Below are 26201 nucleotides of genomic sequence, written 5' to 3' on the forward strand. Positions count from 1 at the left end.
CATTGTCAGAGCAGCATGGTTACAAAAACGGAGGAGAGTGGATACAGTGACACCCAGTATGGAGAGGTGCGGCAGTGAGTGGGGTGGCCAATGGGGTGGCAAGGCATATTTCCGGGGTCCACTGCCACCCATAGCCACCCCTTGGCTCCGCCACTGATTATGGCATTGGTTTTTCGTTAATCATTATACATTAATTATTTATGCCATTATGGCATTGAAACACGACCAGCGTTGCCAAATCTTCCACAAACAAAGCCTTTGATTGGTCAACAGCATATCGATGTCATTCAGGCAACCTTGACAGAGGCGTCGCTTAATCGTAAACATCTTTGTTTATTTTAAAGGCATAGTTTACCCAAAAATGAAAATTCTCTCATAATGTACTCACCCTGTCTGTCTTTCTTTCTTTCTTTCTTCTGCAAAACAAAGATTTTTAGAATAATATTTCAAAAGGAGAATTTCGCGAATTTACTAGAAGATTCAAGAATAATAACGTTATATTATATGATAGAGTAACTAAAAAAGGCCAACAGAGAATAAAAACAACACAATTTAAATAAATTACAAAAGAATAATTAGCATAAAACTTATCAAAATGCCATCAATGTGTATATATATATATATATATATATATATATATATATATATATATATATATATATATATATATATATATATATATATATATATATATATATATATATATATTTTAATATATATTTTTCTTTTATTCAGAAAGTCTTTTAATAAGATTAGTAAGGTTATTAAGAAAAGTTAGGTTTTCAAATACTAAATTAACATTAAATATGTATTCAATATAAAATTCTACGCATATTATGATTGTGTAAATACTTTAAAATAAATTGTGAAACCAAAAAACTAATTTTCCCATAATGTCAAGATGGAAAATGTAACATGTAGAATATAGTGTTATCACGTTTAATTATTGTACGGGAGCGTATGGAGCGTCCTAGTGTGTCGCGTCGCGTTTAGGTGGGTTTGTCAGTCAGCTGACTTGTCCGCCATTTTGTCAGCCATTTCCTAGACTGGTCCGCTGCAGATCACCACCAGAAAGAGCGAAACCCCTCCTGCACAGGCCGCTGTCCGGGACTGAATGAGAGACTAGCGCTCCAGCGGGCCGGTCAGTACTCAGATAAAGTCCGTGTTCGCGGTTCGGTCCGGTCGGACAGGAGGGAAATCATCATGGCTCTGAAAATCGTCAAGGGAAGCATCGATCGGATGTTCGATAAAAACCTGCAAGATTTAGTACGTGGCATTAGGAACCATAAGGAAGATGAGGTGAGACTCTTTTATACGTTCATTTTCCTTTATATGGTCAAAATCAAAATAGGCTATTTTAATACCTTTGCACAAAGTAGGTATAACTTGATCAATTTCTTCGGGTGTAAATAATCTCAAATCACCTGATATCAGGTGAGCTAACCGCATATTACCTGCCTTCAAATCAAATTATCGTTATAGGTGTGCAATAAACTATTATTTTTAGCACTTTCATAAAGCATATGTGACTGGATGCAGCTGTTAGTGTTGTTATAATATTGTATCATCGTTTTGTTTATTATGGATGAGGCCAGTTAGCATTGCTAACGGTTAACACGCTTATAGAAATACATTCTGTAAAATACTTGCAAATTTGAGGAAATGTGTTGACATCTTTCTTTAGACACGATCCGACTAGTATACATGTAACGCACAGATTCTGTGCGCTGAAAATCCGATCGTTAATTCAATATATCTTGCCACACTTATGTGTCATGAGATTGGTTGTGTCTTAAAACCTATTGAGATACCTTCCTAGGCAGCATTGTTTCGGCATCGTATAAGCGTTCCGAAAATGTTCGATTCGGAGTGTTCTAATATGTAAATGATGCTCCCAATGTGAGCACGAAATTTTGATTCGTGCTTTTGAACCAACATTTGGTTCCCAAATACGTTCGATTCATACTTCAAACCTGCCTATGATGCCAAACATGTTCGATTAGTACAAACCCACATATGATGCTCAAACATGTTTGCTTCGTACATGCATACACCAAAACAAAAACAAAATACAATAAATGTTAGATTTGTATGTTTGAACACACTTCTAATTCTTAAAAATGTTTAATTAGTACTTCGAACCAGCCTGTGATTCCAAACATGTTCAATTCTTACCTTTGAACCAGCATATGATTACAAAAATTTGATTCACACATTCAAATGTGCTCTTGATGCTCAAATTGTTATTTTCTTATAATGCACAAAATGTTAGATTCTAATGTTCGAACGTGAATGTTTTGCCCATAAATGTTTGAATTGTATTTTTGATCCGGCATATGATTGCAAAAGTGTTTGATTCGTATGATCGAATGCACTTATGAGGCACAAAATGTTCGATTCGAATGTTTGAACGTTCTTATAATGCACACAATGTTCGAATGTGCATATGCTGCCCAAAAGTTTTTGATTCAAACATACAAACCTGCATATGATGCCAAAAATGTTTGAACATGCATATGAAGCCCCAAACGTTTGATTCGTACGTTCAAACATGCTTATGATGCTCAAAAATGTGTCTACGATGCCAAACATGTTCGATTCCTATGTTTGAACCCACATATGATTACAAAAATGTTTTATTTGTATGTTCATATGTGCTTTTGATGCTCCGAAAGGTTTGCTTTGTATATTCGAATGTTCTTACGATGCTCCAAAATGTTCAATTTGTATTCAAACACTTAAGATGCTTAAAGATATTCGATTTGTATGTTCGAACACACCTATCATGGCAAAACATTTCTCTTCCAACGTTGAGGGCACCTATGATGCCCAAAATGTTGTCTAGGTAGGCAGCTCACTTGGTTTTGAGACACAGCCATTGTATTGGACATGACATCACATCTGTCAGGATCAATGGTTCTTTGTGGTTTATTTTGTGATGTGTGAATCAAATAAATATGAAATAATAAATGAATGGGATGTGCAGGTTTACTGTGAGAGTAGGTCTCAGGCTGCCTGGTTACTATAATGACAAGGCTGAATTTTCTATAGCAATATGCTCCATCCTTGCCCCTCCCTTTGGAAAAAGGGAACAGGATGTTGTGACGGTGTATGTGCATCTATAATCTTATAATCTATAAGCTTCATATTCCAGTTACCAGTTTTCCCTTACCAGAGACATCAGGTCAGAAATGTAGGACTTATGAGATGCAATACCTAAACATTGAACACAAATGTCATTTGTTTCTTATTTTCAGTTCAGCCCCAGAACGTGTCTTTGACTTTACTTTCATTCATTATGTGATCACAGTCACTTCTAATCACATTCTCCTTGAGGAAATGTATGAGCATGACACAATTTTGTTTTATTGATAGTGATGCAACATTTTTAAACCTTAAAATAAATCAGAAGGCAATAGAATGTTTGTTCTGCAGTATATTGATGTAGAGTAAACCTTGAAACACCCAAAGACAGGGGCGTAACAATCATTTTAGAAGTGAGGAGGACAGAATGTTCAGCCTAAGAACAGAAAAACTAAGTACCGGTTACAACAAGTTTTCTGTTGTATCTTGTCTTTATTGTATTTATAGCATACTTGGATACTTGTTTTAAGTTGGATGGCCAGATTAGATAAAAATGATTTTTTTATATAGCCTAGATATAATTTTAAATATTGCTTAAGTCCATAATCAACTTAATGCTGCTTTATTAACCAGTACTGGGGTAAGGCCAAAGGGAGCAAGTGGAATTTACCTATTTAATTTACTTCACTGAAAAAAAGGGAAAGAAGCTCTATTGAAAACTCTAAACCAGTACACTTTAATTCAACTTAATACATTTATGTTTGAGATGAGAACATAATTATATTGCGTAAAGTCTAAGTGATATTCAACACCGTCATCAAAAAGTGATATGATCACATTGCTATGAAATGTTCAAATGGATTCAGATGGATAGTGTTGTTCATGCAATGTGATTTTTACTGCTTGCTCAATTAACTTCTTTAAAATGAGCTAATGTGACCCAATTCTTTAGCATTTGGTCTCAACTTTATTTAATTGTGTACAATCCATCTTGTGTTGGGACTATGTGAAAATGTGTTTCATCAATGTATTGCTGAAACCGGGCAGGGGATTACCAGTTCCCAGGATGCTTTTGCAAGGGACTGGAATGAGAGAGTATATTTTAAATTTAAGTTTTATTTTAATGGATTTCAACACCAATTGAAACTAGTAGTCTTGTTAGTGTTTAATGTACTGTTATGCTCTGATTTAGGCTTTTTCTGAGGTTATCATTGTGTGGGAAGAGTGGAGCTAATGGTTAGGTCAAGGTTTGTACATTACTAAAAGCGGTGTATATTGCTTTGCACATGAAGATACTTGGGCATTATCATTACTGATTGGGGATCTGTAAACTAAACTCTGAGCAGCACCATACTTTAATGTATAATAGGGGTGTAACGGTTAAAATTTCTCACGGGTTGGTTTGTATCACGGTTTTATGGTCACGTTTCAGTACGGTTCGTTATTTGCTATGTTCAGAAAAAAAAAATATATTACTTCCAAATCTAAAGTAAGAATACTGTATTTGGTAACAAACACTTCAACAGGTTTGCCCTTTATAAAAATCAAGGTTTAACGACAGTAACCATAGTTTAATAATGGCATTTGTTGTAAAATTATCATAACCACAAAAACAACATGGTTACTCTCATGGTTATAATATATAGTAAAACCATGGTTACTTATATCAATTACAGTATTGCTGTTGTAAAACCATGGTTAATTGTATCAAAAACATGCTTTCTGCTAAGAAAACGCTGGTGACAGCAGTCATGGTTACTTCAGTCATGATTACTACAATATTACTACAGTAAAACCATGGTCAATTTTCTTAAGAAAAGTTTTTTTTTATAGTTCAGGTGCCTAAATAGATATTTTAACTTAATACCTGCACTATTACACTACATGCATCAACATAAAGTGCATTTCAAAATCAACTCAACATATATTCAACATTCAGAAGCTGTACGTCACTATAAATGGAAACTTGCTATTAATATGGATATGAGAAGGGTCCGGGATGGCACGGCTCGAGTGTTGATATCCCACATCTTCATCAATGGAGTATTGCAACATAACTTCATGGCAATGAACACCACAAGCGTTTTAGTTATTGTTTCATGTATGTCTGAATTAACACTTAAGTGCCTGCTTAAAAACGAGTGATATTGGCATACATGATTTATCGTTTATCGATGTATTACCAGTATGCGGCACTCGTGTCTGCAAACAGTGCCTGTTTTGTCAACCATCACTGTTGTAATTGACGGCAAATAGAAAATGTTCCCAGACAGGAGACTTGATTAATTTTCTTCACCAAACCTTGTGCTCCAGATGTGTCATTAAACTTGAGGGGAACTGCGGTGCAAATGCTTACGAACCGTGGGTGGCGAACCGTACGGTTCATTTATTTATGTTTTTACAGAGAAACGTTACAACCCTAATATATAATATGCTAATGCATTTGTTGTTAGCTACTAGCAGCAAAGTTCAATAGATTTATTTGAACAGATTTAAGTCAGGTTAACTTAATTAATTTAGGTTTTTGCTACACAAAGTATTTTAGTAGAGCCTACGTTTTAATGTCATATTAAAGAAATAAAATAAATAAAAAAACACATTTGCCCAGTGAAGAAGTTTGGAAGACGGACTTTAGTTTTATTGAAAGTGAGGGGGACACATATTCTGTATATTCTACACCCATACCTAGAGGTATTAGCCACAGCTAACAACTATTTTGTTAATCGAAACATCTGCTTATTATTTGTATTATTAATCAGATAGTAAATCCAAATTTTTTGAAAAGCATGTTACTCCACAATCTTGTTCAATACTCTCCGTCAAACTAGGGCTGGGTAAAAACATTGAGTATCTGATTGATCGCAATCTTCAACAATCCCCTTCAACAAATATTGATTCCTAAATTCCCAAGATTGAAAGTTAACTCGGTGTTGATTATTATATTTGTTCAATAAATAGCAATTGAACTGCATGATTTGGGCCCTGTTGTTGTTTTGTTTTTTATTGAATATTTTCATATTTGAAATAAGTACTTGGCACTCATTACAGTGCTAGCTATGTTAAAAGTGACTAAAATATTGATACTGGTCTGACTGGATCTGCTGTATGTGGTTGCCTACTTTCGATTTAGTTGAATAAAAAAAAAAGTTTGGCCTTAAATTATTCCATTGTCAAAGATCCTTCAATCTTGCTTTGGACATTATTTTATCACTGTGTTGTCTGCCTTTTACGTTACAGTACATCCTATGTGTTCTTTCATGTGCCCTGTTTAATCTACAAACATCTGGAGTCAGGTATCAGCAAGACTTCGTCAATGTAACCTGTACCAACGTACCTAGATAGCGTGTCTGTTACCCGGCCAACAGTAGACAGTGCTGTAAAATATTTATATCCTCCTGAATGAACTGTGTCTGTTTGCTCTCTGCCTATAGTTACATATGAGACCTCTATACTTCGCAAAAGCACTGACCATGTCTTAACCTAGTGAGCTGCATATGGGTGTTCGGTGCCTTTCCTTTTTTTTAACCATGTGTTTCATACATGATACCTGACTTTCACACTGGGCAGTAACCTTTAAAGTACACAAAATCACACATCTTGTGTATTTGCACTGGTAGTGTTTGAATAGAAGTAGGGAAGAATTGTGCTCCAACTGTGCTCCCTGTTCTGCTGTGCTGGTCTAATTCAAATCTTGGCAAACTTAACAAATATTTCAGTCTCAGCAATGAGCTGAATTGATCTCTAATGCAAAGATTTGACAAGAACCATTTGAAGATCCTTCTTTTACCTCTTACATTTTCATTTCTACCAGTCTGAAATTGACCTTAATGCATCTTTAATAGAAAAAGCTGTGACAAGAATGTGACCTTACCTATTATTATCTAATAGAAAACCTTCTACTACCTCATATTGTCGTTTTTAGTTGTCTGAAATAACACAATACATTATTCACAATAGAGGTTGACGATAGTGGATTTTACCAGTATCGATAACTAGGTTACTAAGGAAAGACTGTTAACTGATTAATCAGCTGATTGGTTTTAAAAATCAATTTATGGAATGGTATAAAAATGTCTTATTCTTTCCATACTATGACGGGCAAAGACATAGAGACTACAAGCAGTACCGCTGCTCCCTATATGCAGACTATGCAGTCTGCGTAGGGCACCAACTCCCTAGGGGGGCACCATCTTACCCTAGGAGGGCACCAGAAAGTCCACCGGCTGCCCTTACTCGCACGTTATACATTATTCAAGGACCCGAAAGCAGTTGTGGAACACAGATGATCGCTTTACGCTCATATATATATATATATATATCATGACGACATGTCAGCCGATAGAGATTTTGCTATATCGTGTATATGTACATATCCATGTATTCCGTGCTGTCTCTGGAGCACCCAAGTGTACATGAATCCAGCAGGCTTTCTGATATTCATACTCCAGAGACAGGAGAGCACAGAGCGGGATTACTCATGCTACTCAATAAGTTTTGACTCAGGAAAATCCCAGATTGAGAACAAAATCTCCACAGAACGGGATGTCCTCCAAACTAGTCTAGAAAATGAAGAGGAGCTTGTTATTAAAACAGGTGCTGCATTCAGGGCTCCAGACTAAATCAATTACTAAGAGCCATTTGCTCCTAAACTGAATACAATTAGGAGCCAAATGGCTGTTTTAGTTGCCACATCACAGAATTGCTTGATTTAGATTGTTGTTCAAAAACAAGATAGAAAGACCATTGATAGCTCATTATTTGGGTATTTAATATATATATATATATATATACATATATATATACATACTGTATTGAGTGCACAAATCTGCATCCCCCTTTTGTCTCATAAGTTTTCACAACCCTTTCAGAATTTATACAAATATAAGAGATAAAAGATATATATATTACTTAGTACTTCCCCTCCTAGTTGTGTACAAATCCCTCAGTACAAAAGCTGGATCTGAAATCACAAAAAAAAAATTGTGTATACTCTGTGCATTCTCTACCAGTTGGGTAAGTCGTTATTAATCATTAAAACGGATATATCGGTCTACCTCTAATTAACAGTGCTATAAAGGCGCTTCAAGAACACATCCTAATGTTCCTTTTTTACATCAAATTTTAATTCTTGCTGGGTTGAGATCACCAATAATTCATCATTCAAATGAATTTAGTAAAGATGTGACTTGAAAATCTTATTTTTCTTCATGTTGTCATTCTTACTGGGTTGAAATGACCCGTAATGCATCATCCATTATAACTTTGTAAAGACGTGACAGGAAAATCTTCTTCTTATACCTCATGTTTTCACTTTTTATTCCAAATTAGATGTCTTGCTATACATCTGTCTGGTAAATGAGAGTTTGTGCCCATGTAGTAGTTCACTCATGCCTTCATTTCTTCCCCTCCTGTCACTGCTCTGGCTGTCTCATGACCTAAGACACATGACCACACACTAACTTAATACAACAGCACTTTGTGTGTGTGTTCTTTTTTTTTTTTTATACATTAACTAACTTGTTTGCAACATTCAGCATCCACCCATTTAATGTTACTGGTCATGAGATTTTGTGATTTATAAGCTCTTTCAGTCAGTCAAATATCACGCAGACTGACATAGATTTGCGGTGTGTGTTTATTTTAAGCTTTTGGGTTTCAGCCTTAGATTGTGACTTGTATATAATGTGAAACATGACTGAAAAATTGAAGTATTTAAGGATATAGGCCTAATTCACAGCTGTCAAGTCCTGGAGCCTAGATTTCATGGACTATCAGTCTGATTCTCCTTGGCTCTAATTGTGCTAAAAGGTTTGTCTATAGATGCATCAACACATTTTTTGTTGATACCAAATTTGTCTGATAATTATTTTATGATCGGTAACCGATATCTCAGCTAACAAGTTTCCACTTTCAAAAAATTCCAGTTTGGTTCTAATATGCCCTAAAACTAGGGAACACCATATTTTATATAAACAAATCGAAATATAGTGGTAAACCGCTGCAATACACTAAATATTTCACTTCAAAAAGGAGGCAAAGTCACTTAAGTGTGCAGTGCTCAAATTAATCGGTAAATCATTTATGCAAACTAGTTCTTTACATTAACCATCCAAAAGAACCGACTTACTAAAATGAATCTCTGTCCCTATCGCTAAATATATGGAAATCATGTATTTTAATTGGTTTCATTTAATTTCCCAGTGCTACATGAGAGAAAGCACTGTTTAGGTTAGCATGTTTGTTTACTCCATTGCTGCCTTTCCAATGCAATGTAGCATTTTTTTATGGAAAAGCTACACTATAGTGTTAAATAGCTTTACCACGCTACTGAAAATTAAGTCTGGTGTAACAATACTGATGGGAATGTGAAAATGTTCTGTAGAATGTTAGAACTTAGAACGTTATTTTGAAGCATAATTAGCATAACATTGCTGAAAATATTTAGCCAACTGCATTTGTATTAACAACAGAACAGCATATTTTCAGGACATTCAAACACTACAAAGAACATTTCACTAAGAGCATTTTCTCCAAACATTGTGAATATGTTAACAAATAACTAAGGTTGGGAACCAGTTGTTTTGAACCAGTTCCATTTCAACAAAAAAAATACCGTAGGGGGCCTGGGTAGCTCAGCGAGTAAAGACGATGACTACTACCCCTGGAGTCACGAGTTCGAATCCAGAGCGTGCTGAGTGACTCCAGCCAAGTCTCCTAAGCAACCAAATTGGTCCAGTCACTAGGGAGGGTAGAATCACATGGGGTTTGCTCTCGGTGTGGCACGTGGTGAGTTGTGTGTGGATGCTGCGTAGAATAGCGTTAAGCTTCCATACACGCCATGTCTACGCAGTAACGCACTCAACAAGCCATGTGGTAAGATGCATGCTTTGACAGTCTCCGATGCAGAGGCAACTGGGGTTCATCCTCCACCACCCGGATTGAGGCGCTACCTCACCACGAGGATTTATAGCTTATTTGGAATTGTGCATTCCAAATTGGGGAGAAATACCGTAATATTTGATTTTCCTGACTTTCTTTTCCGTTAATAATTTTTGCACATGCTATTTGTTTTTTTTTTTTCCACATATGCAGATTAAAGACTGTACTAAAACAGTCAGAAATTGAAACTGCCAGCATTTCCTTCAGTGCATTTCAGTGGTATCTCTCCCTCTCAAAGTTTTGATTTTAAACCTCAAATATTTTCTTCTCAGTTGAGTTCAGACAGGGATTTGACATCTATACGGCTGAGAACAGGAAGTTAAATGATACCCCTGGGTGGAGAGTAGTGTTTGCTTTTATTTTTGACTCAATCTTTCTAACAATACTTCCTTTTCCTTCTACAGGCCAAATACATCTCTACATGCATAGATGAGATCAAACAAGAACTAAAACAGGACAACATTGCTGTGAAAGCCAACGCAGTCTGCAAGCTCACCTACGTAAGATCCATTCATATACGCACTGTATCTCATTTCTGTGTATCGCCAAACACTTTAAGATTCAATATATCGTGATTAGAGCTATCAAAGTTAATGCATTAATGCATGCGATTAATTTTAACAGTTTAAACATTTTTCGTAATCATGATTAATAAATTTACTTATCTATCTATCTATCATCTACTAAATTAATATATACTTTATATAGGTCTGTATATATATATATAAACTGACTTTTGCCTAACATAAGCAAATATTTACTCTATAAAGAGCTTATGAACAAAGGACAAAAGCATACCTTCATATTCTAAGTCTTTCTTGTATCTGTCCATCATCCATATTGTAAATATTGTTGTGAGTAGGGAAAAATACATGGAATTTATCTTTGACGATGTCACTCACTGGTCCAGTTTCAGACAAAAAGCGATTTTGAATTTGTCTGTTTGCACGATGCAAAACGGGTTGAATTGAAATGCTGATTTAGAGTGAAGCTCAGCTTGAACATTAGGTTGGGATATTTTACCATGATATGTGATGGTGGCTCAAGCTCAACAGCCTCTAAATACACATGGAACAACACTCTTTATATTGATATTCAAGAGAGCGATTACTTTTGGGAATGTAGACTTTAGGTAACCAGGTAAGGCAAATACCAAGATAATGTGCATTTGCATTTAAAATGTCACCACAGTGTGCTTTTAATAAACTCCTTTTGAGTGTTTTTGTGCTCGTTCGTGTGGGCACACACATATACTGTACAGATGCACATCTCAATTATAAGCCCAATCTTGTTACTATCAGTATACATTTAAACGTAAGCTGCTGTTTACAGCTTTTCTATGACTTGATTTTAAAGTAACTCTTTTTGTTCAGATTTTCAGCTTTCAAGACTTTTTTGGAAAACGTTAATAAAACATTATTGTTTTAATTGTTTTGTTTTCTTTCTTAAGAAAAATAAATGCATTTTGACAGGAAAAGGCATATACAAAGAGTACAATTTCAGCACTTTCAAAATCTGTGATTAATCACGATTAACTGTGAAAGATTAGAATTGTTAATGATAATGTTAATTGACTGACAGCACTAATTGTGATCCATCGTAATGTAATCGGGTTGAGATTGAAACTGTGGTAAATGCATGAGAGAAACCACGCATGTCCTTGAGAGAAAGCGTAAATCCTGTGCTTTCAGTTTCAGTTGCTCTCGTGTCTGAAAGAAGCGACTGTCCGCACTGACTAATTTAGACGACCTGCTTCTTTATACACAAATCGATGAACGAAAATATCAATACTGGGATCTAAATTATCGATACAAGATTGGATCGATATAAAAATTATGTCAGTTTTTTGGTGTTAAAATACTTGCCCAGCTTATTATGCAGAGAAAACTAGAAGTAAGCCATTCATAGTTTAATTTCCTCAAACTGTAAACCCTGACCCTGTAGCACTATAAAAATGTTTGGTTTGAGCGACCTGCTTAAACCTGCCCCAACAACGTTACTCAACCAACTGTGTGAGTATGGGGTCGGACTATCTGACGGTTGAACTATAGCTGACGAGGGGTGTATTCGGAAAGCTGTTTTAAAAACATTTTTGCAATTCCGTTCATTAGCGGTGGCACTAGTGTCGCAGAAATTACAATAATCTTTAATGTTACTATATTGTGGGGGAAAGTATTGCGATATATTAATACATGAATGTATCTCTTTGTATATTTGGCACTCTCCTTATTGCAGTTGCAAATGCTGGGCTATGATGTCAGCTGGGCTGCATTTAACATCGTGGAGGTGATGAGTTCCTCCAAATTCACGTACAAGGTGAGAAACCACATCGGAAATAATATTTAGCACACTTTAAGACCAGGCCCACCATTTCATGACTATCTTTTCTTTCAATTTCAGCGAATTGGCTACCTTGCTGCATCTCAATGCTTTCATGAGAGCACTGATGTCATCATGCTAACAACCAATCAGATCCGCAAGGCAAGTTTGCCACTTCCTGTATATTTTTAGTGGTGCTTGCTAAAGTAAGCGTACAATGACAGCATTGTGGTAGCAATTTTACTTTAAAATGTAAAAGTCTAGTTGATTAAACAGATCGCTGTATCATATTTATCACTTTCCTCTTTCTGTCTCACTAGGATCTCAGTAGTCCCAACCAGTATGACACCGGTGTGGCTCTGACTGGCCTTTCCTGCTTTGTGACCCCTGACCTTGCCCGTGACCTGGCCAATGACATCATGACTTTGGTAAAGCCATTAATAAAAGCATATTAAAGAACAGTAAACCAAGCTTATAGCAGAAATCCATTCAGATTGTTTACTCTAACAATTTTGGCATTGTACATAAAGCATGACTTATGTTCTTTCCCTTTCACCCCATCTCCATCCCAGATGTCCCACACTAAGCCATACATTCGGAAGAAAGCGGTGCTAATCATGTATAAAGTGTTCCTGAAGTACCCCGAGTCCCTCCGTCCTGCCTTCCCCCGACTCAAAGAAAAGCTGGAGGACCCAGATCCCGGTAAGTTTACCAGATCCTCACCTTAATGTTACTTTAGGGTGACAGGGAATGTAAAAATTTCCAGGCTTAGAAAAGTTATGGAAATGTAATAATATTTTTAAAGAATTGCTGTATTGAATGTGTATTTGTGTGTTTGTGCTCTGCATGGGGTCCCAGAAAACCAAATCCTTCTTTTATGGAGACATTTTGTACACTAATAAATAGAATTAGTACCTGGCATACAAATGGAAATCTCCCTAGCAATCTATATCAAATAATTTTGAAAATACATGTGGGAATCCTTTATCTTTTAGATCGCTTGCTAAAATTTCAGACTTCCACCTGAGCTGAGTCTTTGATTTGTTTATGTTGCAGGCGTCCAGTCAGCAGCTGTGAATGTCATCTGTGAGCTGGCCAGAAGAAACCCCAAGAACTACCTTTCCCTGGCGCCCTTGTTCTTCAAACTCATGACATCCTCTACCAACAACTGGGTGCTCATTAAAATCATTAAGCTGGTAAGAAAACAGCCAAGCAGATGTGCAAATGTGGCCATATTTAAGTATATTTGACCAATTTGACCGATTTGCATCCTGTCTCTGACCCTTTAAAGAGAAAGTTCACTCAAAAATTTAAATGGAAAATTCCATTGTTACAAATATAAAACTTTGGTGGTAGTATGTTTATGTATGTGTGCATGTCACAATGAATGACCCAAATTTACAGCTTAGTTTACATAAATGGTTTGGTTAGACTGGGGAGGGATCTTGTAGTTGTGAACATTTGAGTTGGTATATTTAGTATATTAAAATATTTATTTGAAAAGAGCATCGTCAATCCTGTACTCCATAATGTGCCCCCTTTAATGGTTCTTGTTTATATCAGTTTGGTGCTCTCACTCCTCTGGAGCCTCGTTTGGGAAAGAAACTTATTGAACCCCTGACAAACCTCATTCACAGGTAAGAACTTAACTGAAACGTTCCAACTGGCCATAAATATTTATGTTTAAAAGTAACAATTCTCTTCTTTTTTTCCTCTCTCAGTACCTCGGCTATGTCTCTTCTGTATGAATGCGTCAACACTGTTATAGCAGGTCAGTATTATCTGGTGCCGTGACCCGGTGTGGTAGGTGGTGTACGCTTTTCAACAGTACCATTCATTTCTGTTCTCTCTTTCTGTTTTAACTCCAGTGCTGATCTCACTCTCTTCTGGGATGCCCAATCACAGCGCTAGCATACAGGTGGGTCATTTTCACTAAATATCCTAAGGGGTCCCTGAACACTTGTTTGTTGAAAATGGGTGATTTCGAAGTTGTGTGGCTGATATAATACATACTCAAAATTCATTGCAAATATTTGAAAACAGAAATCTACAAATGGCCAAATATCACCTGACAAAATATCCGTCTATCACTATACATCACAGCCATTTTTTCACTGCTGTTAATCTTAACCCCTTCAACGCTAGTTTGATTTACAGTTTTGGAAGTCACATCCGCTTTTTATGGTCTATTAATTCTTAATGCTCAATATTTTGCATATTAGAATGCTGCAAAAGTGCACAAGTTGAACTAATTTCCCAGACTTAACTTTTATGTAGTTGAAGTTGCCAAACTGATGTTCTTGGATTGCTAACAAGCACTCGATCCGCCTAGGACTATGTAAGCTGTTTTGGAAATGTTTTAAATATGGAAGTAATGGCTTATACCCTTGTCTCTCACTCTTTTCTATTTCTACTCTCCCATGTACAGCTCTGTGTGCAGAAACTGCGAATCCTGATTGAAGACTCGGACCAGAACTGTGAGCCTTCTGTCAATGCCTGCAGTGTGTCATTCTCTCATTGTCTGTGTGTTTCTGAGTTCCCCCCTGTGGCCCTGTAGATGGAGTCTATGTAGATCTCCATCCTGGATAACTCGAAGACCACTCCGTGCTACAAAATGGAATTGACAAGAGATGTCAAAGAATTTCCAGACCCTCTAAGGGCTTTCTAAAATTGTCCTCAAATCACATTGCAGTGTCTTATTTCAAGACCTTTGCATTAGAAATTCAGAATTATGTTGCATGAGTTCGAGTTATCAGTGTCCCAGTAAGAGCTTGCTGCTCTAGAGTAGCTATGTGAGTCCTGGACTGCCATGTTTTGTTTCTCAAAAATCCCTCGTTCCCTCATAGAACCTTTTGATTTTTACTTCCCGTTGCATTCTATTAATCATAAAGCCCCATATGTTCTTGAAATAGACCATTGTGTTTATACATTTTGGTAAGTCAGTGATGAAGCTAGACAGTGAAGGCTAATCCTGCATTTCTAGTGGGCCAAGACCATTCGTTTCGTGTCCATTTAAAACAATATATGATTAATTGGTTATGACTGATACAATTATCCATTGAATCGGGCAATGAGTCAAATAAAACCAAAACCATTTTGTTGGGGGTGTGTGTTTGTGGGGTGTATTTGTGTGTTTTTTGTCCTTTTTGTATTTGTGTTGTCTTTTCCCATTGTCTTGATTTTGTCTTCTGTGTCTTAATGTGATGTAGTCTCGCAACAATTTTGCTGTTATTTATAAATATATTCAGTGGTAGGGTTGGGTAAAAATATAAAATTTACAGTCTTTTATTAGAACGATTTGTGTATCAATTCTTTAATTCACAAGACTGATCTATTAAACTATGCCAGTTTCTGATAATACATCAATATTTTGCAAAACATTATTTGCACCGAACATCCTGTCCAGCAGATGTCGCCTTGTCAGTGATGTATCCTTGCAACAATGCAGTCACAATGCATGCAATGCATTGTTAAGATCAGGCCATTAAGTAGTAGTTGACACAGACCTGTTGACTTTGAAACTGAAATATTCCCAAATGAATCATAATCAGAATCGAATTGAGGGCTTGTAAATTGGAATTGATTTGAGAAATCTCTCAATACCCCTCCCTAGTAAATTTAGAGTGGTTTGATTTTGAATAATTTCTATTGATGGCACTTTAAGCCAACACTGTAGAATCTGAAATCATATTGCATTACTATCATATTGGCATATATATTCAGTCAAATTGCAACAAGCTGATTGACAGTTGCTTTAAACGTTATACGTATTCAAAACAATGAAGGGAAGAATAGCAGTATATGTAGCTACTGGTAATCTCGGCTAGTGTACAGACCGACTGTCTGTCATTGCATGAATCACTAAAACACTGTGGTGTGTTGCAGTGAAGTACTTGGGTCTGCTGGCCATGTCTAAGATCCTGAAGACCCATCCCAAGTCTGTGCAATCACACAAGGACCTGATTCTGCAATGTCTGGACGACAAAGATGAGTCTATTCGTCTGAGAGCCCTGGATCTGCTCTATGGCATGGTGCGTTCAGCATCTTCAACAACATTTATAAAATTAATGTTCCTCTAGATCTCAAGTTTTAATACCTAATTGTAATGCTGCATTAAACATGATGGTAAATGTGTGTAATTAGGTGTCGAAGAAGAACTTAATGGAGATCGTAAAGAAACTGATGCTGCATGTGGACAAAGCTGAGGGAACCACTTACAGAGACGAATTACTCACCAAGATCATCGACATCTGCAGCCAGAGCAACTATCAGTACATCACCAACTTTGAGTGGTATGACTAACCTGCAAAGTACACACTAAGTACTACTGCTAGACAGCACTGCACACTACTGCTAGAATATACACCGACATGCTGTGTTGAGCATGTAAGACTTGCATACAATGCCCCATCTGCAGATCTAGACAAGTGATGCTGGGGAGGAGGAGGGTTGTGTAACTATAACAATGCAGCTATAATGAGCAGCTTTATTTTATTTGGGTTCACTTATATCACTTTGGATATAGGTTTTTGCTATATGACTAATTATAGTGTCATAATGCTTCAAATAAATGTATCTGAACTGAGAAAAAAAAAAAACTTGAATGTTCCTTTGCTATGTTTGACTGTTTTAATGGCTGACAATTCTTTTAGCGGGCACAGTTATCAGTTTGTAATCTCAAAATGGCCAACTATCTATCAGTCTTCTGTCATTTGTGTACAAAATGCTAATTTTTTTTGTTGTCTGAGTCCGAAAGTCTGGAAATCCACCAAATATTTGTCTTTCAGGTACATCAGTATTCTGGTGGAGTTGACTCGTCTGGAGGGCACAAGGCACGGTCACCTGATTGCCTCGCAGATGCTGGATGTTGCCATCCGCGTCAAAGCCATCCGAGGCTTCGCTGTTGCACAAATGGCGACTCTGCTGGACAACGCACACCTGCTGACTGGCAACACACAGCGAAATGGCATCTGTGAGGTTCTCTATGCTGCCGCGTGGATCTGCGGAGAGTTTTCAGAGTGAGTGTTGATGTAGCCTAGTGGTTTAAAGTTTGGGTAGAAAGGTTGAAGGTTTAAACACAGGGTTTGTTCAGGTGCACATGTCTGATTTGCGTTTAAAATCCGCTTTTTTTTTACTGACTGTCTGTCATTTTGCAAGCAATGAATCTGTTTGTTCAGACAGTGTAGTCAAAATAAGACATACACAGAGGTGGTTGTTTTAAAAATGACATAAACTTCCACATGATCCAAAGAGATTTCTTCTGCAAGAACTTTGGAAAGTATGGAAAACTGGAAATTTTGCATACCATCTCTCCAGAGCGATGGACAAAAAATGTCACACAAATTTGAGTAATTTGTGTTCACTACATAGTGAATGTCACATTCACTATATGTGTAAAGCTGAAAGAAAAGGAGTGTATTTGGACAAACCTCAAATATTGCCTAATCTTATGGCATTGTGTCCTGAACATCAAAACTACATATTCATTTTTAACTACATATGGATTTGGTTTGGATCTTGTTTGAAAGCATCAGATTTCATGTATGTTTGCTGTTCAAACTATACAAAACAATACAGACTTCAGTCAAATATGCCAAAAAATATTATATTTGCAGCCTATTTGAACAAAGTAATTGAACCGCTTGCTAAAGTACATATTCCTTGCAGGCATTTGGAAGATCCCATGCAGACATTGGAGGCCATGTTGAGACCCAAAGTGGCTACACTGCCTGGTCATATTCAAGCAGTGTACGTCCAGAATGCCGCAAAGTTGTTTGCCACCGTGCTGCAGAAACACAAAGGGGAGACGGACAGCCAGGCCATGCAGGAGACGAGCCAACTTCTCATAGACAGACTGCCACTGTTCGTCCAGAGCGCTAACCTGGAAGTGCAGGAGAGGGTGAGTAGAGGACACAAACGAGTTCTAAAACCTAGACCTTATCATTAAAGTTAAAATTTTCTTCCAAAAGGGAAATGTTGATTTATCAGTATAAAAGAACTGAAAAGTGTTGATAAACATTACTTCAATCTTATTTAAAATGCACTTTTTAACACAATATTTATGTGCTGTGTATATTTTGTACTTTTTAGAGTCTCAAGCTTTTAGCACAAACAATTATTGGAAAGATGTTAGGATGTTGCTAAGCTAACAGCTTGAAACAAAAAGAGTACAAATACATTGCGCTTACAAATATTTGTATGCGCACAAATATAATATTTGCAATTTTACTTTCAAGCTGTTAGCTTATCAACATGCTAATGTCTTACCAAAGTCCCTTTAAGGCAAGTCAGGTCACTTGGATGCCCATGGTCGTATCCCTCCCAGGCAGCTATTTTTTATGGGTACAAGTACAGGGAATACATTGGGGAAAGAACTTCCTGAACAGTTGATTTTGAACAAATGACATGCTGTATCTCGCAGTAAAATCTGACCGCAGTCGTATCTTAAATTTAGCTTGTTTAGCTCAAAAAATGCTTTTTTCAGACTGGTCCTGCTAATGTGCATGCATGTTCTCTATGAAAAATGAAATCTTAGTGAACATTTTAACTAAGTCAGGACTTCCATTCCTAGAGCTGTCATATTCTTCTCTATGCTCCCATTAATAAGAATACCAGTGACGCCCCTCATTCTATACTGTGTCTGGTTGAAATCAATATTACTTTTTTGTTTTTTGAGAAACCGTATCATATTCGTGATTGGTTGGGGTGCAGAATTAGAATGCGAGGCAACTCACTATGTTTTGAAACGGAGCCACACACAGTCATAATTTTTTTGTGATGCTTTGCAGCATTATGTCATAATGATATCATGGTGTGTGTCATTTTGCACAGACACTGATATGTAAACTGCAGCACTAACTGTAACATTCCTCCGCAGGCATCCTGCATCCTGCAGCTGGTGAAGTACATCCAGAAGCTGCAGCAAAAGAATGTTGAGGTGGCAGAGGAAGTGACTGCTCTCTTTGCTGGAGAGCTCAACCCCGTGGCCCCCAAGGCCCAGAAGAAAGTGCCTATACCAGAAGGGTGAGGTTTTTTCAATATACAGTATCTTAAAGGGTTGGATCACCAAAAAAAAGTAATCCGTTTATTCTCTACTCACCCTCTACTTAAGTAGGTTTGATAAAAAAATGAAATAAAATATTTATTCATGACATAATTCCATTCAAAATGCTATAATTATAATTCAACATGTTTTTTGTCACTCAGTCTGGATTTAGATGCCTGGATCAACGAGCCTCCTTCAGAGAGCGAGTCTGAGGATGAGAAACCCAAAGCTGTGTTTGCTAAAGATGAACCCAAGCATTCTAGATCGAAACACACTGAGGTGGACGAGAAGGAGCTGGCCAGGGTGGGTGCACTCATAAACACTCTAACTCACTCACATCCTTATTAATATTGATACAGATGTAGAAGTCAAAATGTCCACCAGATAATGTGTTCTAGATCTAGTTTTAAATGCTGTTGTTCTTAATTTGTATTTCAAACAGAGAAGGGAAGCCAGGAAGCAAGAACAGGCCAACAACCCATTCTACATTAAAGCCTCCCCGTCATCTCAGAAGGTATGGAGTCCAACATGATTTCTAAGATTAAATAATCTATAGACCAGAATGTATTTATAAATGCCAAAGATCTTTGTTTGGCGGTATGTTTCTTGGTTTGAACTAGGGCTGCACAATTAATCGAAATAAAATCGAAACCGCGATATGACCTTGTACAATTATTAAACTGGAAGGGCTGTGGTTTTAATTAAATAAATAAATATTCTGCTTAAGTTTATTTGCGCTGCAGTCTATATTAAGTTAGAGTATTGTTGGTGTTTTCTGTGCTCAGAGTTCAGTTCCGTTTGCTTACGTGCTCTAAACGCTTTATTTACACTCAACTGGCGCGTCCTGCGTCTCAGCATCTCTGTCTCCGCAAGGCACAGATATCATAATAACGCGGAATACAAGATGGGGAATAATTCAAACATCTTTATTAAATGCTTGCTGAGCAAACATCATTAAAAGTAACACCTGCAGAGTCCAGAAACGTCTCTTCTTCGAGTCTCCAGTCATTTGATTACTTCACGAGAGAGCGTGTCGCCCTTATTACACTCCCCGCGGAAACAAGTGAAAGCGGAACTAATATTACCAACATAATGAAAAAAGGAAGGAACGTACATATATTATTATAATATATGTCCTAATAATTGCAGGTGTATGATGCGGCAGGTGTTGAACACATTCCAGTGGTGCAGATCGACCTCAGCGTGCCTCTCAAAGTCCCAGGTGAGCAAATCTACTTGCCTTTTGAACCACAAATGAATCCCTTATGTGTAACCACATTAGCTTCAACTGCATGGACTAAATATAATCATTTATCTTCATTTGCTCCAACTTTCACAGGGATGCCCATGTCAGACCAGTACCTAAAGCAGGAGGAGGAGCGCCGTCAGAAGGTGAAGGCTGAGAGGAAGAAGAAAGAGAAGAAGAAAAAGAGAGAGAAGCGAGGGAATGAGAGGAAGCCATATTCAGGTCCTGAGAGTGAGGAAGACATCGCACCCGTTCAGCAGGTGGACATAGTCACAGAGGAAATGCCTGAGGTGGGTTACAGTAAAGACACTGTCATTAGCTGTCGAGAGCTGTCAAAATTAACGTGCTAAGGCATGTGATTAATTTAAAATGTTTAACACGTAATTTCTTAATTCTTAAACGCTCAAGTTACCAATTTTTACATTTAGATTCTGATATTTTATGGAGTGAAGCATCAGCATTTCCCCGGCAACGCGTTCCAGACCATTTTAATGAAGTGTCATTAAATGGACAGTGCCAGCGCTAAAAGAAAAACAAGACGTTTTAAAAAGCAAAACAAAATACAAATTATTGTTACGTATTGTTTCCTTTTCTAAGAAGGAACTAAATGCATTTTGACAGAAAGCATATAGTCAAATTTCATTTTTCTGAATCTAAGATTAACTTTTAAAGAAATCATGCGATTCATCGTGATTAAATATTTGAATCGACTGACAGCACTCATTTTTATGCAGTGTTGGTGTTTCTTTTCACAGAATGCCTTACCCAGTGACGATGACGACAAAGATCCTAACGACCCTCACAAAGCTCTGGACATCGATCTGGACAAGTATGTACCACGTCTTTACTTTCTTCAATTTATATACATGAAGTGTGTCTGTATCATCTACCAGGCCATTTTCTGTTCATCATAAACATCTATAAATGCATCCAAATCATATTGGTCCGTAGTAATGACTTCATCAATTATAGTGCAGTACACTTACATTTCAGCCGAAATGCCCTAAAATGCTGCTTTAGATACATTTTACAGAAACTCTTACTGTATTAGATCTGTTGGCAAAGACTTTGACAAGGTATGAAAACTGCATGCAAGTGAAATGATCCAAGTCGAATTGGATTCAACCCATTTAATCCAGAATTTACAGGCAAGTCTCAGGGGCCAGATGGATTTGCCGCTCCACTTTTGTTAGAAGTTTATACAGAATCATTAAAGAATAGAAAGCTTCCGCCAACCACGACGCAAGCCCTGATCAGTCTGATTCTTAAAAAGACAAAGATCCAAGCAAGCGTAAGAGTTACCATTTTATTTTCCTGATCCAGCTAGATATATATACAAATATTGTCTAACAGTTTGGCTAACCGATTAAGTTATGACATCTCTTATACATATAGATCAGGTGGTGTTTATACGGGGCCTCAGCTCTTTCGATAACATTAGGCGTTTCATCAATATCATGTAGTCAGTGGCGATTGATCAGACTCCTTTCGCTGCCATCTCACTTGACGGCAAAAATGTATTCAGAGTCTGGGACTGAGCTGAGGGGTTGTGATTTTATGTGGTTTGATTTAGCATTTTCTGTTGTGTTTATTTGATTTGCTGCATGGAATCAATAAGTCAATAATAGAACCTTTAAGAATGAAATGTACTAAAGTTGGTATTCATATATGTATTATAGGTTTTGCACTCTAACTTTATGGAGCTTTGACACAGACACGGTGTAATTTATGGCTCTGGACATGTGACTATTTGCATCACTCATTATGCACTTTAATTTTTGTGTAAAATAAATCAACAAATCTTTTTAGACCCTTCAAATTTCAAACTAAATTTCGGTCACAATTGTAACCGGTGGGATTATAAATGCCAATCTCTAAATAGTCTTGAAAATATGAACTCCCTCTTGATTTTTAGCATCCTGAACTGAAGCAATCATTCCATTGCCATTTTCCCTTCAGTTCTTCTTTTCAATTTCATGCTTTTTGCTGCTGTCATTTCTTAAACCGCCTTTAACAGATGCTGAATGATTAGACCAAAATCCCATCCACACAACAATTTCAGTGGAATCCTATTGAACCCATTGAGCAAAACAAGAATGCTATTAGTGGCCATGTATCTTTTGCATCTCTAGAGTCTGTCTGGACTCCATCTCCTACTCGAGGAACTTCCTCCTCCACTTACATGCACTCTGCTCTCTGCTTCTCTCTTTTTTCATCTCTCTCTCTCTCTCATGCATGCATGCATCTCTGCTCTCCTGAAAGTCTACTCTCTGGTGCTAGCTCAAGGTGAGTACTTCCTGTGGTCACATGGCCCAACGGACCCGATCATCTGCCCAATTACCAGCTCCTGTTACTCCCTTTCACCCAGCACTTGCAATTGGTCAATGTAGAAAGGTTGTAGGCTAACATTCGTTAAGAAGCCATAATGCATGACGGATCGGCTCATCTGCCAATTGTGTCTTCGCTCATATTGCTATTATATTAGCATTTAACAGCCTTGCCTGGCTTCAAACTGGTGCTTTTTGTTCTCAATCTCGATCCTGAAATTCCCTCTAACATGGTTAAATATAGTAGTCATCCAAAATGTGTAGTGCTGGGGTCCTCCAGGACCTGGATTGAGAACCACTGCCTTAAATACCTGAGCGCATATTCCGTTTTTGTGTCCCTTGTTTTTATCTTTACTGTATAGGAGCAGTCTGTAAGTTTGACCTTTTTCTTGCTCTAAGGCCTCTTCACATCTGGTCTGAAAAGAAAAAAAAAAAGTACATTTATATTTTGCAAATATGTGATCTCCTTCACAGTCCAAACATCGTACTTTGATGCAAAACAATGCAAAAAATGACAACTTTGCACCAGAACACAGTGTGAATAATTTTGTTTTTTGGTTCAATTGCAAATACAAATGCGACTTCTTGCGAACGGGCCTTTTGGACTTGGTTTTGTCCACTGAATGTTAAAGGAATAGTTCACCCAAAAATGGAAATTCTCATCATTTTCTCACTCTCATGCCATCCCAGATGTGTATGACTTACTTTCTTCTGCAGAACACAGAGTTTTAGAATAATATCTCAGCTCTGAAGGTCCACACAATGCAAGGGAATGGTGACCAAATCTTTCAAGGTCCAAAAAGAACATAAATGTAGAATAAAAGTAATCCGTACGACTCCAGTGGTTAAATCCATGTCTTCAGAAGCGATATGATAGGTGTGGGAGAGAAATATATCAATCTCCACTTTCACATTCTTTTGTTTTGGGTAATTTACATTCCTTGGTACATATTGCCACCAGGCAGGGAGGAGAATCTATGGTAAAAACAGACTTAAAGAGGTCATGAAATGGAGAATCAAATTTTCCTTGATATTTAGACATATATGATTCACTACAAAATCATACTGCAAGTTTCAAAATTCTAGCTTTGCAATGTGTGTGTTTATTACATCACAACACATTGCTAATTTGCGTGTTCATGGCACACAATGTGCATCATCACATTTTAAGACACCGTGGCAAGTTAAAAAGAACTTAAAGTCTCAGAAATGCATGTTGAGGCACCTGTGCAAGGTTTCATTTGTTGTGTTGCGTCTAGATTGTTTTTAGCGCAGGTGTCACAAAGATTCAATGTTCTAAATATGTTCATGCTGCAAAGGGGTGACCGTAATTTTTTTTTACATTATTCCAGATTTTCTGTACCAAGCAAATTTTCAGTGCTTGATAAATAGTAAGGTAGTTTACCTCCTTTCTGCTCTATTGTACAGAAGGGCTGCCGTGCCTTGTTAATACTGTGTGTGTTTACAGTTACAGCACTGTGACGAATGTTGCCTTCGATGCTAACATAAAATACAGCCTATTGCAACGATACTTGCTAGGAGAAAGAATGATTAAGACAGTGATCAATTTATTGTTTGGGCTTAAAATCACTGCTGCTTATCAAATCTATACATAAACAGACAAAGGTGGATGGTGGTGGCGTAGTGGCTAAAGCACAGGGCTGTAAATCAGAAGGTCGTTGGTTCGATCCCCACGGCCACCACCATTGTGTCCTTGAGCAAGGCACTTAACTCCAGGTTGCTCCGGGGGGATTGTCCCTGTAATAATTGCACTGTAAGTCGCTTTGGATAAAAGCGTCTGCCAAATGCGTAAATGTAAAGAATATTTGTTTGAGTTGAATAATTGTATTATGTGTGAAGAAAGCAGAATGAAATTAAATATATTACAGTGTAGTAGCTAATATACATGGTGTGTATACTATTTTTCTGATGCAATGACGTCAGCTAATCAGAACAATGGGTGTTTACTTTAAAGTTGTAAAGGAGAAGCAGCCTAAAACAAGCGTTTTTGACAGAGGGTCAGAATTAGGATGGAAAATGATAATGTTTTACAAATTTCTGACCGTTTTTTGTGCATAAAAACTTTTATAACATAAGCTAACCTCAAGGAACATTATGAAATAAAATTAAAAAACAATTCATGACCCTTTTAAATATTGATCTGTTTCTCACCCACACTTATCATATCACTTCAGAAGATAAAGATTTAACCACTGGAGTCTTATGGATTACGTTTATTCTGCTTTAATGTGCATTTTGAAGCTTAAAATTTAAGTCACCATTGACTTACACTGTGAGGACCTACAGAGTTGAGATATTCTTCTAAAAATCTTCATTTGTGTTCAGCAGAAGAAAAATAAGTCATACATCTGGGATGGTATGATGGTGAGTAACTGATGAGAGAATTTAAATGTTTGGGTTAAATATCCCTTTAAGTAAGCCTAAGGTCTTGCCTAGCTCCCACGTGAATGTCTCCTGGTTGTCTCTCTCACTCTCTCTCTCCACCTGTCTCCATCTAATCTCACTTGCTTTCTCGTACTCTTTCCAGGCCGCTTGCAGAGAGCGAGAAGCTTCCTGTGAGGACTCACCGTCCAGAGGTGCTGAAGAGCCCCGCAGATGGCCTAGACTGCAAGAACATCCCACTGGAGATCAAGAAGAGCAGTAAGGTGAAGAAAGAGAAGAAGAAGGACAAGGAGAAGGATAGAAAGGTGAGGATAGAGGTTTGTGGGGGGATAAAGTCTGTCAATAGAGGGTGGTGTTTTCTTTCAAGTCACTTTGGTTGTGTCCACTCATCATGCAAGTAAAAGGTGAAAAATAAACAGAAACTTTTGCAAGTACGCTTTCAACAAAAGTCAGAATTGCAAACTCAGTGCATTGAACTTGAATTATCCAGAGGAATTGGCAAATAAACAGACCATACATTTTAAAGTTATTAGCTAAAATTAACAGATTTTGAACTTATGGTGACACTTGAAGGTTCAAGTGACTAAAGCTGCGTACACACTGCCAGCGACTTTATCGCTGCAGGTCGCCAGTGGCTGGCGGTGAAGTCGCTAGTGGGTGTTCCCACTACTGGTTGCCTAGTAACGTTTATAAATGACATTCACGGATGTCATTCCATCCAACAAACATTTTGGAGGGAAAAGACTAAATATAAATGGAATCAGTGCATAAAATGCTTTATATCAAAGATGAATGAGAAACAAGGCGTGCTGTTTGCCAGAGTGGCTGTTTATCTGCG

At 37.3% G+C, this 26201-nt stretch overlaps 1 protein-coding gene across 5 annotated transcripts in view; it reads left to right on the forward strand.

Annotated features, from left to right (window-relative positions):
• The first annotated feature begins 1039 nt into the window (after nucleotides 1-1039).
• LOC127641151 (AP-3 complex subunit delta-1-like) overlaps nucleotides 1040-26201 on the forward strand; it is a 39461-nt gene continuing 14299 nt past the window's right edge. For 3 of the 5 annotated variants that reach the window (XM_052123946.1, XM_052123947.1, XM_052123951.1), the window contains exons 1-23: nucleotides 1040-1299; nucleotides 10428-10523; nucleotides 12259-12339; nucleotides 12424-12504; nucleotides 12663-12770; nucleotides 12915-13044; nucleotides 13399-13538; nucleotides 13906-13979; nucleotides 14064-14113; nucleotides 14211-14260; nucleotides 14771-14819; nucleotides 16228-16373; nucleotides 16486-16634; nucleotides 17130-17360; nucleotides 18010-18241; nucleotides 19220-19365; nucleotides 19549-19690; nucleotides 19830-19901; nucleotides 20537-20609; nucleotides 20727-20923; nucleotides 21389-21462; nucleotides 22896-22919; nucleotides 25509-25668. In XM_052123946.1, coding sequence (XP_051979906.1) covers nucleotides 1204-1299; nucleotides 10428-10523; nucleotides 12259-12339; nucleotides 12424-12504; nucleotides 12663-12770; nucleotides 12915-13044; nucleotides 13399-13538; nucleotides 13906-13979; nucleotides 14064-14113; nucleotides 14211-14260; nucleotides 14771-14819; nucleotides 16228-16373; nucleotides 16486-16634; nucleotides 17130-17360; nucleotides 18010-18241; nucleotides 19220-19365; nucleotides 19549-19690; nucleotides 19830-19901; nucleotides 20537-20609; nucleotides 20727-20923; nucleotides 21389-21462; nucleotides 22896-22919; nucleotides 25509-25668 — 2601 coding nt within the window. In that variant the 5' untranslated portion in view covers nucleotides 1040-1203. The remainder of the gene's footprint in view (nucleotides 1300-10427; nucleotides 10524-12258; nucleotides 12340-12423; nucleotides 12505-12662; nucleotides 12771-12914; nucleotides 13045-13398; nucleotides 13539-13905; nucleotides 13980-14063; nucleotides 14114-14210; nucleotides 14261-14770; nucleotides 14820-16227; nucleotides 16374-16485; nucleotides 16635-17129; nucleotides 17361-18009; nucleotides 18242-19219; nucleotides 19366-19548; nucleotides 19691-19829; nucleotides 19902-20536; nucleotides 20610-20726; nucleotides 20924-21388; nucleotides 21463-22895; nucleotides 22920-25508; nucleotides 25669-26201) is intronic. The other 2 variants (XM_052123948.1, XM_052123949.1) reach the window with 1 other exon arrangement.

Source organism: Xyrauchen texanus, chromosome 50 (genome assembly GCF_025860055.1).
Source record: "Xyrauchen texanus isolate HMW12.3.18 chromosome 50, RBS_HiC_50CHRs, whole genome shotgun sequence".
NCBI lineage: Eukaryota > Metazoa > Chordata > Actinopteri > Cypriniformes > Catostomidae > Xyrauchen > Xyrauchen texanus.